The 18,092-nt window shown below is 44.0% G+C and overlaps 1 protein-coding gene across 2 annotated transcripts in view; it reads left to right on the forward strand.

Moving 5' to 3' along the window:
- zfhx4 (zinc finger homeobox 4) overlaps nt 1–15,744 on the forward strand; it is an 85,921-nt gene extending 70,177 nt beyond the window's left edge. For both annotated transcript variants that reach the window (XM_076290812.1, XM_076290813.1), the window contains 5 exons: nt 4,242–4,375; nt 5,013–5,213; nt 5,310–5,412; nt 5,536–10,839; nt 11,296–15,744. In XM_076290812.1, coding sequence (XP_076146927.1) covers nt 4,242–4,375; nt 5,013–5,213; nt 5,310–5,412; nt 5,536–10,839; nt 11,296–12,908 — 7,355 coding nt within the window. In that variant the 3' untranslated portion in view covers nt 12,909–15,744. The remainder of the gene's footprint in view (nt 1–4,241; nt 4,376–5,012; nt 5,214–5,309; nt 5,413–5,535; nt 10,840–11,295) is intronic.
- The last annotated feature ends 2,348 nt before the right edge of the window (nt 15,745–18,092 follow it).

Consider the following 18,092-nt stretch of genomic DNA (forward strand, 5'->3'; position numbering starts at 1 on the left):
ACACTACGCCCAGGATGCAAATCTCACAACTCAAGCTAATGTTTCGTGCCTTTTCTTTAATGCTTTGTGCATTTCTCCTTTCTTTACATCTAAGCGTACGTTATCATTTTTAACAGACTATGTAGGATATGTGGCTTAGATATAGATGTTGTTGTTATTCATGTAGTGGCAGAGGTTTTTGTGGAGTCTGTTGTTTGTGACAGTGACTGTGGTGAGAATTAGTAGGCAACCATGGCGTATGGAATATTGTAATATGTTTTCTCAGCTCCACTGTGGCTTCATATTACAGAGACATGAGGGAACTGGTGATTTGCAAATGATTAAAAAAAAAAAAAGAAATCAGTCTAAAGTTAGAAATGTTCTGGGCAGTTCATTCTCTCCCACCCCCACTCCCCATCCTCATTTACTTTCGTTTTTTTAATCTAGTGTCACCATAGATTAATTATAATCCAAATAGCATTTTCCATGCAAATATCTTAATCTGGATAAAGTCCAGATTACTTTGTGTTTTGTGGAGATGTGACATCCCATGTGAAATAGCTCAGGGGAACGCATCCTGAAATAATACAGCAAACACTGGCAAAGATGAAAATTAGCTGTCATTACAGCTAAGAACATTTCCAGCATACCTGCTTTGAATTAGCAGGGGAAATTAACCATTGTTCTTTTTGTTGTACTAATTTCTTGCGCAAGTTAAGTAGCTCTGATAAGTGATAGAAAATGCTATGTATGTAAACCAGATCAAATAATGAATATTTTAAATTAGCATCTGCATTTGAAATGTTGTTTGCATGCGTCCACCAGTTTACCAGATTGGCAATGAGCAGTCCTCAATTGTGGCCTCTGTAGATGTTTGATTAAAATATATTAAAGTTATTAGCATATTTAATTATAGGCCCAGAGCTATAATTCTTTGCTCAGACCTTAATCAATGCAAAACGAGGGCCTTGGTGGATTTGTGAATTGTGACACACGTCAGTACATGTCTCATCTTAGAATGAGTCTACAAGATGAAGGATTCAAATGTGCTTTCCATGGTTTGGGGGGGAAAAAACATGTGGGAAGCTGTGTGTGTGTGTGTGTGTGTGTGTGTGTGTGTGTGTGTGTGTGTGTGTGTGTGTGTGTGTGTGTGTGTGTGTGTGTGTGTGTGTGTGTGTGTGTGTGTGTGTGTGCTCCTTCATGAGTAAAATGTGTGTGTGCAGTGTGTGTATGTTTAGTATTTTTGTTTGTGGTATGTGTGTGTGTGTGTGTAGATGGAAAGGTCTTTTTGTTCGTGGTGTGTGTATTTGTGTGAGCAGTATGTCTGTGTGTGTGTGTGTGTGTGTGTGTGTGTGTGTGTGCGTGTGTGTGTGTGTGTGTGCAGCCCTGTATTCAGAGTGTGGCATTCTAATGTTATCAGCTGAACTGTGGGTCACTCTAATGTGTAACCTCAACCCCTGTGCACCTGTAAATCACCAAAGTTACTTCAAGTGTCCCAGGGAGCTGCCTTATTTACGGCCTTGTAACCCTAGCTGTGCTGCTGGGCCCGAGGTTCAGTAAATTGAATAGTAAATCCAAGCTACCTCCATCAAGCCCATCTTGTTTAATTGATGTCTTCTCTGGGTGAAATCTAAAAATGTAATAGCACTCTATAAATAGACGGAAGATCCATGCTGCAATGCAAATCTATATATTTTTTTCTAAATGTTTTCATTAACGTGCATAAATGTCTCTGTGTGTAGCACACGCAAGGAATAAATATTGTCTGTTATAAACATCAGCACAGCCCAAAATGGCTCCCATCATAGTTAATGAAGGGCAAATGAAGGAGAATCATTATGGTGGGTGATATTGGTATTGTTGTTTAGGAGAAACAATTTGGTTAAATGATCAAAGGTAGTTAAAGAGACCTGTGAGGGCAGAGAAAAAGAGTGAGACAGAGGGTGTGTGTGTGTATGAATTTTAAAATGCCATTGACAGTTGCAAATAAAGATGGGTGGCTGGTCGGCTGTGTGCGTTCCTATAATACAAACAGCTTGAATGTCATAAATCACCTTTTGATTTATCTAATCAACCAGTGTCCTGCTTCTCAAAGGCATTTGTCATTTGAGGGGGGTACGGTGTCACAATTATTTTATCTATTGCTCCGCTCCACCGCAGTCTCTTTCCAGACAAAGGGGAAAGGGAGCTTGTCATTGAGGGTGAGACAGAGGATAGAAAACAAAAGAAAATAAGCCCCCAAATCTCCCCTCTCTGGAGGTGGAGTGCTGTGGCCATCTGTGAAGGGGGGGAGGGGGGGGGCACTCTCCAGAAGGTAATTTTCATCTTTATGGGAGTATATAATAACAGGAAGCAAAGATTGCACACTTTGAGATATAATGTGTTGGAGGGGATAATAAAGCACACTGGAGATGTCTGCTCTCTCTCTCTCTCTCTCTCTCTCTCTCTCTCTCTCCCCCCAAAGTATGGTTTGGCTCGTATTAATGTTTTAAAAGGCTCACAGTTTTTTTTTTTCTTCTTTCTCTCTAAGCAATCGTGTCTGTGTGAATAGTGGACTCCGGTGTGTTTATGAAAACAGAATGTTGATTAAGAAAATAAATCATAGAGATGGACCCTCATGTACAACACAATCAGATTAGCCCACAGACCACACGTTTACATTCAATATGATGGCAATCAATGGCGCGGCCTCATTGCATTGTAAAATGTATTTGCACCCAGTTGTCCTGCACTCGGCTGCTCACCCTGGAAATAATTTAGTTGCAAATTGACTGGAAGACGGTGAAAATTGAAAGTTAAAATTAGAAATACTCGTAATAAGCAGGAGAGTTGGGGGTGGGGGGAGTAGATGTCAGAATAGGGGGAGGAAAAGAGGAAAAGGGTGTGTGTGTGTGTGTGGGGGGGGGGGGGGGGGGTTGGAGGGTCAGCTGATGTGGCGGGGCAGTGAGATTGCTGGGGCGTCTGGCAAATGAGGTTCTCTGTTCGTCATGAAATGTATGTGACATGCCTCGACAACGCTGCAGGGGGATCCGGGCCCGTAGAGCAAAGATTACCTAGCTATTTGTGGTCGCAGAAATGTCTCTGATGCTCTTGGAAATTTGTATTGTGCCCTTGTATCCACCCCCCCCCACCCCCCATTTTGTGTCACTTCACTTGACAGGGTAATATGTCAGACTGCAGATATGTAGGATTATAATAAAAATAAGTAAAATGGCTCCTAACAAAAACGAATTAGAATGCATGAGCATTTGCTAGAAATTGATAACAACTGGGAGGGGAATAAAGTGCAAGCTAATATAAAACACACAGTATTATTTTGCATATTCAGTGCATCTCAGTGGTCTGGATGCTGATGCTTTTTTTTCTTCCACACATCCCCTAAGCTTTGATTCACAAGAGTAAGAAACACATTTAGCCTAGAGTGACCAGATTAGGTGAACGCAGAACAGCCTGCATTTCTTTGTGTTGAGCGAGCTGGGCAAGTGGATAAATTGCATTGGCTGAGAAGGCCGAGACAGCGTCGGTATCTAAGGATGAGGGTAATGAAAGATTTATCACTTTGTGCAGCATTTTCTAAATACAACCGGAGGCTGACTTCCAGCAATGGGCTGAGCCGAAATGGTAATAGGGTTGCCATCCTCCAGTGCACTGTATGGATATTTAGGGTAATACACAGAGAGGTGATTTGGCAATGGGAAATCCATATCACCTAATGAACTGCATAAAAGTACCATAGCATTCAATTTCAGTCTTGCTGCGATAATGAATGTCTTTTGAAATTGTCTATTTCTTTTGAATATCTTTATGATGGAGATTGCTTCATGTGTACAGAAATGAAATGCATTGCTATTGAAAAAGCATTTGTACTGTCCCTGCATTGAATCAATACAGGTGCATTTATCTGTGCGGTGTAATTCAGTGTTATTCTAGAGATTTTGTTTTATTGGGGTGTATGATATATTTTTGTCTATTATTGATTTTATTGTTATTTCTCCTCAATTATTGAATCTAGCATAAGTTAGAGACACCTAGGTGGATAACCATTTGCATCATAGTTTGTAAAAAAAAACTATTTTGCGAATTCAACTGTAGTATTCAATAGTATTTTTTTTTTAAAAGCAAAATCATGATTGTAAAGTGTATAGATTAAGATAAAAACACACTTACACGCACATACCTCGGGCATCATTATTAGATATTAGTCACATCCTGACTGAATATTTCTCTCTCTCTCTCTCTCTCTCTCACTCTCTCTCTCTTAGGTGTGATTTCTTTGGCTAAAGAGACTCTTGGCTCAACCTCCATCGGGAAGCATTCTCTTCTCCAGGAGAAAGAAAATGCCACGCCACCCAAGAGGCCCAAGTCGGCTGAGGAGAAGACACACACCAATGAGCAGGTACACTACAGGAGCTCCGTACAACAAAGGGTTAAAATTACCCATCAGCCCTCAGCCACAGCCCTCTGAGCCCTTTGTGCCTCTGCATGTTTGTGCTGCAGTAAAATACCTGGGTAAACCTTAGTGCTTTGCATCTCTTTACCTGATATGTGTTTTAAAATTAGATTATGATGTATTAAGGTTCTTGTGGGATGGGGGTGGGGGGTGGTTCGAGGGGCTTTAGTGGTACGGGATTTGAGCTACTCAGAAAGTCATCTCTGAAATGGATTACATTAAGACAGGTAGTGGGAAGCAGCAATTTAAAAGTAATCCCTGTAATGAGGGCTTGATGTAGACCAGGAGAAGTGCACACCTTTGTCATCTGTAATCTCCTGATTAGAAGTTTCAGCCAATCAGGTTTTTCTATGATAAGATTGAAGAGTTGAAGACTTAAGTGAATTGAATGAATTGAATTTCATCTGCGCTTTTGTAGAGGTCTAATTCGTCCAGCCTCAATTTCAGTCAATTTTCATGATACATCATCATCTTGGCATAACTGCAGTCTGTCAGACGTCATATACTCTACCTTGCTGGACATAAAGGAATATGGTAACTATCTTAACATAAAGTCTCAATAAATCCCCGGTTTCTATCTTAGGTGCAGCAGTGTCCCTACTGCAACTACAGCAGCAAGGACGCCAACCGTCTACAGCTGCACATCATGTCCCAGCATTCCATGCAGCCAGCGATCTGCTGCCCCCTGTGCCAGGATGTGCTTAGCAACAAGATCCACCTGCAGCTCCACCTGACCCACCTTCACAGCGTGGCCCCAGACTGTGTGGAGAAGCTGCTCATGACTGTAAGTGTAGCATTCTCTCATGCCTTTTCAAGTCGCATCTGTTGCATTTTTTTCCCCATCACTGAGATACTAAATTAATGAATGTTATTTATGCAGGTGGCTGGGCCAGATACACCCAATAGTATGGGGTTGCCTGGAGCAGACAAAGTCCCATCTTTGATGGAGTCTGTTATGCCAGAAGGGTCTGGAAAGTCCATAGGTAAGCACATTTGAATGATGGTGTCTTGATAGGAATTTTCCATTGTTAATGGTAAATGTTAAATATCTATTCAATCAGCATGATTGATCTATTTAACTAAAAACATTTTTTGTATTCCACTAGGTAACAATGCAAAGGATATCAAGAATAGCAACTCACAAGAGAAAAGTGAGCGAGATCTTATTAATGAACTCAAGCCCCCTAAAGAGGCCTCAGAAGCCCCTGACTGGAAGAAAGCTAGCGGGCAAGACTTGAAGATCCCAGATACCCTCCAGGATCTCAGCGACTTGCAGAAACGTCAGCAGCTCTCGGTCTCCGACCGCCACGTGTACAAGTACCGCTGCAACCACTGCAGCCTGGCGTTCAAGACCATGCAGAAGCTGCAGATTCACTCGCAGTACCACGCCATCAGGGCAGCCACAATGTGCAGTCTGTGCCAGCGCAGCTTCCGCACCTTCATGGCCCTCAGGAAGCACCTGGAGACCGGACACCCAGAACTGAGTGAGGCCGAGGTGCAACAGCTCTGTGGCAGCCTTCCCATCAATGGAGACATCACTGAGAGTGAAGCCAGGGCTCTGGAGGAAGGCCAGATGTTTGACCAAGACATGGACAAAGACGATGAGCTGGACCAGGAAGGGAAAGCCAGCCCAACTGGAAGCGACAGCAGCTCTCTGCTTGATGACATGGGCTCGGAACCAAAGCGCACGCTGCCTTTCCGGAAAGGTCCGAATTTCACCATGGAGAAGTTCCTGGATCCCTCCCGTCCATACAAGTGCACGGTGTGCAAGGAGTCTTTCACCCAAAAGAACATTCTTCTGGTACACTACAACTCTGTCTCGCACTTGCACAAGCTCAAGAAAGTTCTTCAAGAAGCTTCGAGCCCCATCCCCCAGGAGACCAGCAACAATGTCGACAACAAACCCTTCAAGTGTAACATCTGTAACGTCGCCTACAGCCAGAGCTCAACTCTAGAGATTCACATGAGGTCTGTGCTTCACCAGTCAAAAGCCAGAACTGCCAAGATGGAGAGCAGCAGTGGTGGCAACACCAGCAGCAGCAGCATGGGAAGTGGCCCCAGTGGATCTGTGCCTGCCAACAGCCCTGTTCCAGTCAGCCAGGCCAACTCAGACTCCTCCAGCCACCCAGCATCCAGTAGTAACAAAGACAACACTGCGGACACGAAAGAAGCAGTCAACCTGAAGCAAACTACTGACCACATGCAGGCCAGCCACCAGCAGGCTCAGTCCTCAGCTCAGCTCCAGATGCAGCTGCAGCATGAGCTTCAGCAGCAGGCTGCCTTCTTCCAGCCGCAGTTCCTGAATCCGGCCTTCTTCCCCCATTTCCCCATGACTCCCGAGGCTCTGCTGCAGTTCCAGCAGCCCCAGTTCCTGTTCCCCTTCTACATCCCTGGTGCCGAGTTCAACCTCAGCCCTGAACTTGCGCTCCACTCGGCTGCAGCTTTCGGGATGCCAGGCATGACGGGGCCGTTCCTGGAGGACCTGAAGCAGCAGATGCAGCAGCAGCACCAGCTTGGCCAGCAGCTTCAGCTGTCCCAGCAGCAGGCCCAACAGCAGCAGCAGCAGCAGCAGCAACATCAGCAGCAGCAGCAGCAGTCCTCTCAGTCCCAGCTTCAGCAGCAACAACAGCAGCAGAAAGCTCATCAGCAGCACAGCCACAGGTCGAAGATGGAGTCTGTCAGCCTGTCCAACTCTGAAATGCAGATGTCCAAAGAGGCTGAAGAGCATCTTGAAAAACATGAAAATAAAGCCAAACAAGAGAGCATGAATGATGTGGATGGCACAAAGGAAAACAGCAAAGATCCCAAAAAGCCCAAATTTTCAGAGCCACTTATCCCCCCACCTCGAATCGTATCAGGTGCAAGGGGCAACGCTGCCAAAGCTCTTCTGGAGAACTTTGGGTTTGAGCTGGTGATTCAGTACAATGAGAACAGGCAAAAGAGCCAGAAGAAAAATAAAGTTGGAGAAGAAGAGGTCATCAGTGATAAGCTGGAATGTGGGGCATGCGGGAAGTTGTTCTCTAACATGTTGATTCTCAAGAGTCACCAGGAGCACGTCCATGGTCAGTTCTTTCCCTACCTAGAGCTGGAGAAGTTCGCCCAGCAGTACAGAGAAGCTTATGATAAGCTCTACCCAATTAACCCATCCTCTCCAGAGCCGCCTCCTCCTCCACCTCCTCCTCCACCACCTCCACCACCTGCTCCAGTCACCTCCCTGCCAGCACCCAGCAGTTCAGGAGTGAAGACACAGACTCCATCCCCAGCTCCTCTGCAGGCTCCTCAGCCTCCTCCACCCCCGCCGCCACCTCCTCCACGACCTCCAAGTGCGCCTCCTCCAGTCCAGCTGCCCGTCTCCCTGGATTTGCCCATGTTTTCCCCACTGATGATGCAGTCTGTACAGCACCCTGGGCTGCCGCCACAGCTTGCACTACAGCTGCCTGGCATTGACTCTCTTTCCTCCAACCTCACACAGCTGTGCCAAACACAGCTGGGATTGGATCCAAACTTCCTCCACCAGTCGCAGTTCAAGCGACCACGCACCCGCATTACTGACGATCAGCTGAAGATCCTGCGGGCCCACTTTGACATCAACAACTCTCCCAATGAGGAGCAGATACAGGAGATGGCTGAGAAGTCCGGTCTCCCCCAGAAGGTCATCAAGCACTGGTTCCGCAACACCCTTTTCAAAGAGAGGCAGCGAAGCAAGGACTCCCCCTACAACTTCAACATTCCACCCATGACCACCTTGGAGGACCTCAGACTTGAGTCTCAGATGAACACATTGGAGTACTACAGGTCTGACGCCACCCTAAACAAGAGGTCATCCAGAACTCGCTTCACTGACTACCAGCTGAGGGTCCTGCAAGACTTTTTTGATACCAATGCCTACCCTAAAGATGATGAGATTGAACAGCTCTCCACCGTGCTCAACCTACCAACACGTGTGATTGTTGTTTGGTTCCAGAATGCCCGTCAAAAGGCTCGTAAGAGCTACGAGAACCAGGCTGATACGAAAGACAGTGAGAAGAAAGAACTGACCAATGAGCGTTACATTAGAACCAGCAACATGCAGTACCAGTGCAAGAAATGCAGCATTGTTTTCCCCCGCATCTTTGACCTGATCACACACCAGAAGAAGCTGTGCTACAAAGATGAAGATGAGGATGGTGGCGATGATAACCACTCCGAGGACTACATGGATAACAGCGACGGGGGCTCTTCAAAGCAGACTGAGTCCCACAGACATCCCCAAGGGACAGCCACAAGTTCTGGGTCCAGCTCTCCACTAATGCCCTCACCGCGACCTGACATGGAGAAGTCCTCGCCAAAACCTGAACCGATCATTGATAAACCAAAGCTGGCCGAGACTCTCCCTTCACAAGCGGCAAAGGCACTAGCCGACCCGAGACCCTCCAAAGCCTCGACTCCTCAGCCTCCACCACACAAGTCCCATCAGCCCCCTATTGCAAGGCCCCACTCACAACCACAGTCAGCGGCTGTCCCATCCAGCCCCCTGTCCATGACCCTGCCCTCTCTGGCGAGCAGCCTACCTCCTCAGATGTTACAGTACCAGTGTGATCAGTGCAAAATTGCATTCCCTTCAGTTGAGCTATGGCAGGAGCACCAACACATGCACTTCCTTGCAGCTCAAAACCAATTCCTGCACTCACAGTTCCTTGAAAGGCCACTGGACATGCCCTATATGATCTTTGATCCAAATAATCCTCTGATGACTAGCCAGTTGCTCTCAGGGGCTCTGTCTCAGTTGCCCTCTCAAAGTTCTGCTTTAGCCTCCATGCCTGGCTCTGGTCCCCTGAAACGCAAACTAGATGATAAAGAGGATAGTTCCAATGACAAAGATAGCGGGAATAGTGGTGAAGATCAACACAGAGACAAACGTCTCAGAACCACTATCACCCCAGAGCAATTAGAGATACTCTACGAGAAGTACTTGCTAGATTCAAACCCAACAAGGAAGATGTTGGACCACATAGCCCATGAAGTGGGCCTGAAAAAAAGAGTGGTGCAGGTCTGGTTTCAAAACACGAGAGCAAGAGAGCGAAAAGGACAGTTCAGAGCGGTCGGCCCAACCCAAGCCCACAAGAAATGTCCTTTTTGCAGAGCACTCTTCAAGGCCAAGTCGGCTCTTGACAGTCACATACGCTCACGCCACTGGCATGAGGCTAAACAGGCGGGCTTTAGTCTGCCCCCTAGCCCTATGATGTCTCAAGAAGATGGAGCCGAGAGCCCTAACAAGTGCAGTTTTTTTGAATACCCGCAGCTGCCCACAAAGACCGAGGTGAACGACTATGAAATGCCAACTGCATCCTCCACCCCAGTCAAACCATCTGAGTCACTACAAAAAAACTTTTTGAGCCCTTCATCCTTTAAAGCAGAAAACAGTGATGAATTTGAAGGGCTCAATTTAAATTCTGCCGAAGTCTACAGTGAGACCAACAAAACTGACTTTGATGAGACTTCATCCATCAACACAGCCATAAGCGACGCCACAACTGGAGATGAGACAAACAATGAAGTAGAGAATCTCACAGCGAATGGGGGTGAAAAGATGAGTGATTCTAAACTGATGATGTCATCCAACCCTGATGCTTATGAAGACAGGTTCCCATTCAGCATGGTGAGCCCTGCCTTGAGTTTCTCCAAGGACAGTGAGTACTACTTCAGCACGAGAGAGGATGACCTAGATGATAACGCTGACAGGAGTGAATCCTCAAGCTTAACTGATCCAAGCTCGCCCAGTCCCTTTGGAAGTACTAATCCTTTCAAGAGCTCCAAAGGTAGTGGAGACAGACCGGGCCACAAGCGGTTCAGAACCCAGATGAGCAACCTGCAGCTGAAGGTCCTAAAGGCTTGTTTCAGTGACTACCGCACACCCACGATGCAGGAGTGCGAGATGCTGGGCAACGAGATAGGACTCCCAAAGCGCGTTGTGCAAGTCTGGTTCCAGAATGCCAGAGCAAAAGAAAAGAAATTCAAAATAAACATTGGAAAGCCATTCATGATGAGTCAGAGTTCCCCTGATGGACCTAAACCAGAGTGTACTCTGTGCGGTGTGAAGTACACTGCAAGACTTTCCATTCGTGACCACATCTTTTCTAAGCAGCACATTGCGAAAGTGCAAGAAACCCTAGGCAACCAAGTGGACAGAGAAAAGGACTACCTAGCACCGACCACTGTTCGCCAGCTCATGGCGCAACAAGAACTTGACCGTTTGAAGAAGGCAAGCGACGTCCTCAGTATGCCAGCTCAGCAGTCTGCAGTGGACAGCAACACGCTCCATGGCCTTAGCCTGCCCACAGGCTATCCAGGAGTGTCCGGCCTGCCGCCAGTGCTCCTTCCTGGTGTCAATGGCCCGTCATCCCTTCCAGGTTTTCCACCAAATACACCTGGTGAGTTAGTATGACAAAAGACTGAGAGAGTAGTAGCTTTATGAACTAAATGCATCACATACATACATATGACTGCTCCTCATTACACATCATTATACGACTGGGGACAGAGACTCTTTCATTGACAGATTTTGTCATGAGGACACTTAATGCATGCGTCACTGCATAATTGGGACATGTAACTTTGACTTCAAACACAATGGAATTTCTATCAAATGTATTTGTTTGTGGTGGTTCCCTTTTTCATATTGTGGGTTTTGTACATTTGTATCCTTCTTTTGGTATTTTGTAAGGCGCATGTGACAGTTTTGATCCATAACAAAACCAAAAAAATGAAGAAACAAAATGAGACCTTACATTGAGCATCATCACCTATTTTGTTAATGCAAAATTATGAAGTATGGAGATTTATGTTGAGGTCAATATTTCAATGCTATCTATACCACTGTATTTCAGCTTTAGCGTCTCCTGGTGCTGGCATGCTTGGGTTCCCTACTCCAGCCACCCCCTCTCCTGCCATGTCACTCAGCAGTGCCCCATCCAAGAACCTTCTGCAGACTCCTCCACCTCCTCCTCCTCCTCCTCCACCTCCTCCTCCTCCTCCTCCTTCTGTTCCTCCCACTCCTTTGACAGTCAGTCAGACTGAGCAGCAGCAGCAGCAGCAGCGCAACAAAGATATCGAGAAAGACAAGAAGTTGGAAAAGCAGATGAAGGTCAAGGAAAGACAAGGTGACTCTGTCGCCGCCCATGCCGCTGCCGGCTCCCATGCCCCAAGTGTGAGGAAAAGAGAAAAGCCCCCCCAGACAGCGCTTAAGGGAAAAGTCGGAGGCGAGGTGTCAATGGACCCAGCACAACTGCAAGCACTTCAGAATGCCATCGCTAGTGATCCGAGCTCCTTCCTGGGGGGACAATTCTTGCCTTACTTCATCCCTGGCTTTGCATCCTGCTTCTCACCACAGCTTCCCGGCGGAGTACAAGGTGGATACTTTCCTCCACTGTGCGGAATGGAGAACCTTTTCCCCTATGGACCGGCCATGCCCCAGACCATCGCTGGCCTCTCCCCAACTGCCATACTCCAGCAGTACCAACAGTATCAGCAGACCCTCCAGGATTCCTTGCAGAAGCAGCAGCAGCAACAACAACAACAACAACAACAACAACAACAACAACAACAACAACAACATCAACATCATCATCATCATCATCAACAACAACAACAACAACAGCAGCAGCAGCAGCGGAAAACACCCCCCATGAAGTCACAGAGTGCACAGAGCAACTTCAAACCAAAAGAGGCTAAGGAAACTAAGGATGATAACAAAGGCTCTTCAACTGAAAGCACAAAAGCAGAACCACAAACCGATACCAAAAGTTCAGACTTTCCAGATCCTTTTATTGTTCCGTCCATCAAACACGAGTTTATATGCAGAAAGTGCCAGATGATTTTCGCTGATGAAGACTCCGCTGTCCGCCATCAGAAGTCCTTCTGTTACTTCGGTCCTTTTTCTGACCCGCAAGAGACAGTGCTTCGTAAGGCAGTGAGCAAGTACAGTTGTGTAGCCTGCGACGTGGCTGTGAGTGGAAATGAAGCACTTGGCCAACACCTTCAGTCGAGCTTGCACAAAGAGAAAACAATCAAACAAGCAATGAGAAATGCCAAAGAGCATGCTAGATTATTACCTCACTCTGTCTGCTCCCCTAACCCTAACACGACATCTACCTCGCAGTCTGCAGCTTCTTCTAATAACACCTTCCCTCATCTCTCTCGCTTGTCCATGAAGTCCTGGCCAAATATCCTTTTCCAGGCTTCAGCCAGGAAAGCTGCTTCTTCTACTTCCCCATCTGCTTCTCCCCCTCCCCTTTCCTTGCCTTCAACGGTTACCTCAACTTCCTGCACCACCTCAGGGGCTCGGACCTCACTACCCACCGAGAGTTGTTCAGACGAGTCTGACAGCGAGTTAAGCCAGAAGTTGGACGACTTAGATAACTCGTTGGAAGTCAAGGCAAAAGCCGCCTCTGGCCTTGATGGCAATTTCAGTAGTATGAGAATGGATATGTTCAGTGTGTAGGAGTGAAAACAGGATCCCTTGCTTAAAGAAAAAAAAAATAAGACTTTAAACTGCAGTTCCAAAGTTTCTCTAACCCAAAAAATTACAGTACCAAAAGATTGACTCAGGATTGTTTTTCCCATATTGATATGCTGGCAAGATATTGATTGATTTTTGTTATGGACAGAACTGTTGCAGATGCTTGACTGAGCTTTTATTGTATACAAAAATACATGGAGTAGGAGAAAATCTCACAAGTTCTTTTGGAGCTTGTTTCAAGCCAAAAACTCTCACGATAGCAAATTGCACCTCAGCTGGATTGATTTCCAAATGCTAGCATGTACTGTATGGGATGATGATCCAGAACTTTCCAAGAGAATTTCTCTTAGTTTAGTTAGGTGTAATCTGTAGCTTTAAATTCTCAGGTCAGATCATAACATGTCTCATTTGTTAAAGCAGCAAGAAGCCTGGTGACACGTGGCTTTTAACCAAAACATGTCAAGCTTTATTGGACGCATTTTCTTGATGTGTGTAGTGTACCATACCAACAGACAATATTACTGTTACAGGACAAAACACGTATTCTTTTAGTTTGCCCTACAAAACAGTATGGTTTTACCACTGAGGGAGTTTAGAATGGTGAAGTGATGTGCCCCTGTGTTTTCCAGTTTGTAATTACCACAAACTGTATTTTTACCCAACCTTCTTTGATTTCTTGTAGATTATACTATTCTGTGCCAACTCTTACCTTCTCACTTTTACCTCTGCTCATGCCCTTTTCTGAAGAGGTAATAATTCTAGTTTTGATAGACTCTTGAGGATTATGTGAATAAGACATTTTTTCATTTGTGAATTGCTATACTGTTACGGTACTTGCTTGTGTCTGGACTCTAGTGCACTTATTTTAATTTTGTTTGATTTTTTATTATTATTTTGGTAGGTCATGTGTTAATTTAATAGACATTTGGTTTTGTTTGTTTAATTGTTTGTTTGTTTGTTTGTCCGTTCATTTGTTTGTTTGAATTATTATTTGTGTGTAGTGCAGCAGCATAATGGTCAACATTTGTTAGACGTTTTAACAACCTAACAATCCAGAGACCTGTTTAAACAATTGGTGCATTCATGAAAGTAGTACTGTATACTTGAACCTGTTAAAATACAAGTTGGACAAAATATAAAAAAGGTATGAGTATTTGCTTCATGTAAGCAAATAAGCTGCTTTAAAAAAAGGGGGACTAAAGCATTTTGTTTTGTATAATGAAAAGATTTTCCCTGTGCTTATAGGACTGAATACAGTGTTAACCCTGTACACTGCCATTTAATGAATAGATAATTGTACTTCCATTACTGCTCTGGGCACTTCAGTTTTCCTGTTGTCATGAGAATTGAACTTTTCTGTTTGCCATCATATTTAGTCATATATGCATTACGAAGTATTATCTTATAACAACGTTTTGCTGCTACAGTGTAATGTTATTTTGCTTGCCATAAATTCTCAACCTTCTACCAGACAGAATACTGATTCATGAATTGCTTTGCTTTGCTGGTTTTTCTGGTTTGTTTTATTTTTTTTATTTTTTATTTGTTTGCTGTGGAACTCAAAGAATGTGAAAGCTGTCAAGGGTGTTCAATTTTTACGAATCACTTTCTTGTTTGGTAACGTAGGACAATGTGATTCATTCCAAAGCGACAGAAGGCTATTTGTATGAAAGTAAATGGCTTGTGAACAAAGAAAGCTAAGCTGTTGTACATATTCGTAGTTGGCTGTGCATGGTACAAATTTATTAATATGAAGAAATGCAAAATGTATTGCTTTTGGTATTCCTATTCTGAGATGAACAAGTAGCATGTAATGCAGCTGTATGACAGGTTAAATCAAATCATGCTTAAAATTGTTTCAAATGATGAAATCAAGTAACATTTCATTTTACTTTTTATTATTGTACAGGTGTTTTCTTTTTGTTAAAGTTTAAACACAAATGTCACAGTTTATAATTCTCTTTTATGTGAACTTTTTAATGTACTTATTTGGGATTTTTAGTATTTTAACCTTTTATTTTAATCCTGAAGACACTTTTTGATTGTGTTTCATAAGAGACATCCTGGCCTCCTAAGGTGCAATCCTTGCCTGTGTACAAACACGAGTGACTGTCCTGATTCCAAAGGCTTTTAGAAACCCCGGCTTTTGCCTTTCTCCTGTCTGTGGATCAGCAGCGCAAGACTGAGCTGTCGGCTAGCACCTCACGCAAACGGTGTTAGCCCAAAGCGGAATACTTACCACACAGGGGTCTGGTAAAGCAACCCAACAGACACACCTAAAAGAAACAAAGAAAAGGATGGTCCAATAATATAACTGTACATAAATGTTGCAACTGCACAGCAGCCAAAAAAAGAAACCTTTTTACGGACGGATAGTGTCAAGCAAAAGAGGACAGCCTTCTAAAGGTTGAAATTTTAGGATTGTTCTTCTGGATATCAAAGGGATTATCACGGCGCAATCATATTCTTCACAATATGTACTCTTAACGCCTGGGTAAGATAGCAACCACAACCTGAGGTTTTATTCAAAAAAGAAGCCCCTATGGCTAAAACTTTAAATAAACTAAACCAAAAATGTTATTGATGTTTTATATATAGAGGGTAGTCTCATTAGTTTTTGTTACTGTAATGTTTGAGGTCTCAGCTGTACCGTATTACGGTAATAACATGGTTTTGAAACTTTTTTTTTATTTTGTCACAGACCTGTTGTCATAGTTGAAATGACGTTTATTGTAGATGGTATTTGAACAACTTCTTCTGGAAATAGTTCATCAAGTATGTTTGTTGCTCATTGTTGTGATACATTAAAAACTGTATCTGCGAACCAACTCTGTGTATGGTGATCATCAATTCACTGTCTCTCCTGTTATCACAATACTTTTTACAGTAGCTGAATGAGTAACTGTTTATGTGTAGGTTCACCTTGATTGAACTCAGTCTCTCATCAAATTAATTATTCATGATTGATATGTTATTGGATAGACAGATTTTTAGCAGTCACATATTTATGCTGTTCTATATAATCAATTTCATAATATGTCCCATATTTGCTGAGCAAAAACTTTGTGTAAAAGGAAATAAAGGCCTATCCCATATAGACGCCTATCCCAAATATTCAGTTTAGTGATTGAAGTAAACGAAAGCCTAGGCTTTTAATCGAGGTATCACGGTACATCATATACATAGGGTAATTTAACGTGAAAAACATCTTTAAATCAGGTTTATAAGGCAAGTATACTTGCATATACAAGGAATGTATCCCATCTGTGAATTAGTGAACACACTGAGGTAAAGCACACACTAACCCAGAGCAGTGAGCTGCCTTGCTACAGCGGCGCTCAGGGAGCAGTGAGCGCTCAGGGAGCAGTAAGGGGTTAGGTGCCTTGCTCAAATGCACTTCAGCTGTGGATGTGCGCATGGGAGAGCAGTGCTCAACCACTTCCCCCACCCACATTTTTCCTACTGGGTCGGGGATCGAACCGGCAACCCTTCGGTTACAAGCCCGAACCCCTAACTAGTCGGCCACGGCTGCCCCTCGTATTGCTTTCAGTATTTGACTTGGTCCTTCAACATTATCTTCCATTATATAAAACATGGCTGGCAAAGAGCATGTTGATTATCAAATTAATGCAGATTATGGTTGTAATTCTGCATGGTATCCCATGTACAGTCCATTCTGTTGTAATCTGACTTGACCCGGATGCTGTGGATTACTAGTGTCAGTTAATCTCACATCTTTGGCCCAGGTGTGTCCATTCTCTACACTACGGAAATCACAATCATAACCGAGCTGTGATGTTCCTGGTAAGGGTAAAAGTGAGGAGCCATTTTAGAAAAACCTCACAGGAAGGTCCAGAGGGTCGTATGAAGAATTGAATGAGTGCCAGACGGAGCTGTATTCAGACTCTCTTGATAGTACTGGCACTTGCCTGTGAAAGAGAACGCCTTCACTGAGTGCTATGCAGTAATCTGGATGACAATCACAGTCTGCACAAGCTTTATGTTCAGACAACTAATGGCACAATACAGGATACAGAAGGAGTGATAGCGGGGTGACCCACAGGTCTGAAATGTCCGCAAACAACTGTGAAAACACAGGAGCGCGAGGGTTGGGAAGGGGGGCGTGGGGGAGGTATTATGTTCAGACAACTAATGGCATATTCTCTGTCATACAAGTAGAGTTTTAACTACAGTACAGAAGGAAAAATAGTACTGCAGAGGAACAGTTTTGTAATTTTGTCAGACCCAATTTTAGAGTTGTGGATATAAAGAGTGTTGCACTACATTTTATGGTATACTAATTGTGAAACATCAGTGGTTGTAAGTGTTAACTAGTTTATTTTCAGAATTCTCCTCTGCGCATCTGAGTGCTTTTATGGCTCAGAATAAAAGTTTAGCCATTTCAAGATTATAGTGTCCTAAACTGCATACTCTTTGTTTGAAAGATACCAGCATATCCACCAAAATATATTTTTAGAATCTCCTTTTAGTGATATTATCCAAGATTTTTGTCAAAGATGTTGTAAATGGATATCTTTGAAATGTGTTTTTTATTTATAAGGGTTTAGAATGGTAGTTTCCATAATTGGCTTCAATTTCATAATTGTTATACTCATGACACTGTACACTGGTAATGAAGCCACACAAAACAACATGAAAGTACAGTGCAGTATTTTGCCAAACACTCTTTTTTTAAATAGGCTAATCCTTTCAGATAATTTTGCGGCACTACGTCAGTGCCCTAGTGGCATAGAGGTAGTTCCTTGTGAACTGTTGCCTGTGTAATATCTAAAATTGCATCACCAAAAGTCCAGTATGGTCCTGTAGGAGCTGACCTGATATACTTAAGTAATTTTACCTCACCTACCTGCATGTGCAAAGGTGCTTACTGCCCTTATGTTTCACACATTTCTCCCTAATCTGGGTCAGTAATTAATTATGTCAGTGGCCTAACTTTATTGGTCAAACATACCCTGGAAAAGGGTCCCCTGAAGTCAGCTGTAGGGGGCTGCGTTTTCTAAAGAGGAATTATGGAGGCGTGTGTGCTTGACTCGTCACCTTCTTCATACACCCACAGAAGTCACCTTCACTGTTCCCGTAATAGATTCTATTGAGGTGAAATGTGCCAGGAAGGGTGAAGGTGGAGAGAGACATTTTTGATCCGAG

The sequence above is a fragment of the Alosa pseudoharengus genome, unplaced genomic scaffold (assembly GCF_046254945.1).
Source record: "Alosa pseudoharengus isolate Yale_2024_CS ecotype anadromous, Long Island Sound unplaced genomic scaffold, YU_APseudo_1.1 YU_APseudo_1.1_scf_18, whole genome shotgun sequence".
Lineage (NCBI taxonomy): Eukaryota > Metazoa > Chordata > Actinopteri > Clupeiformes > Clupeidae > Alosa > Alosa pseudoharengus.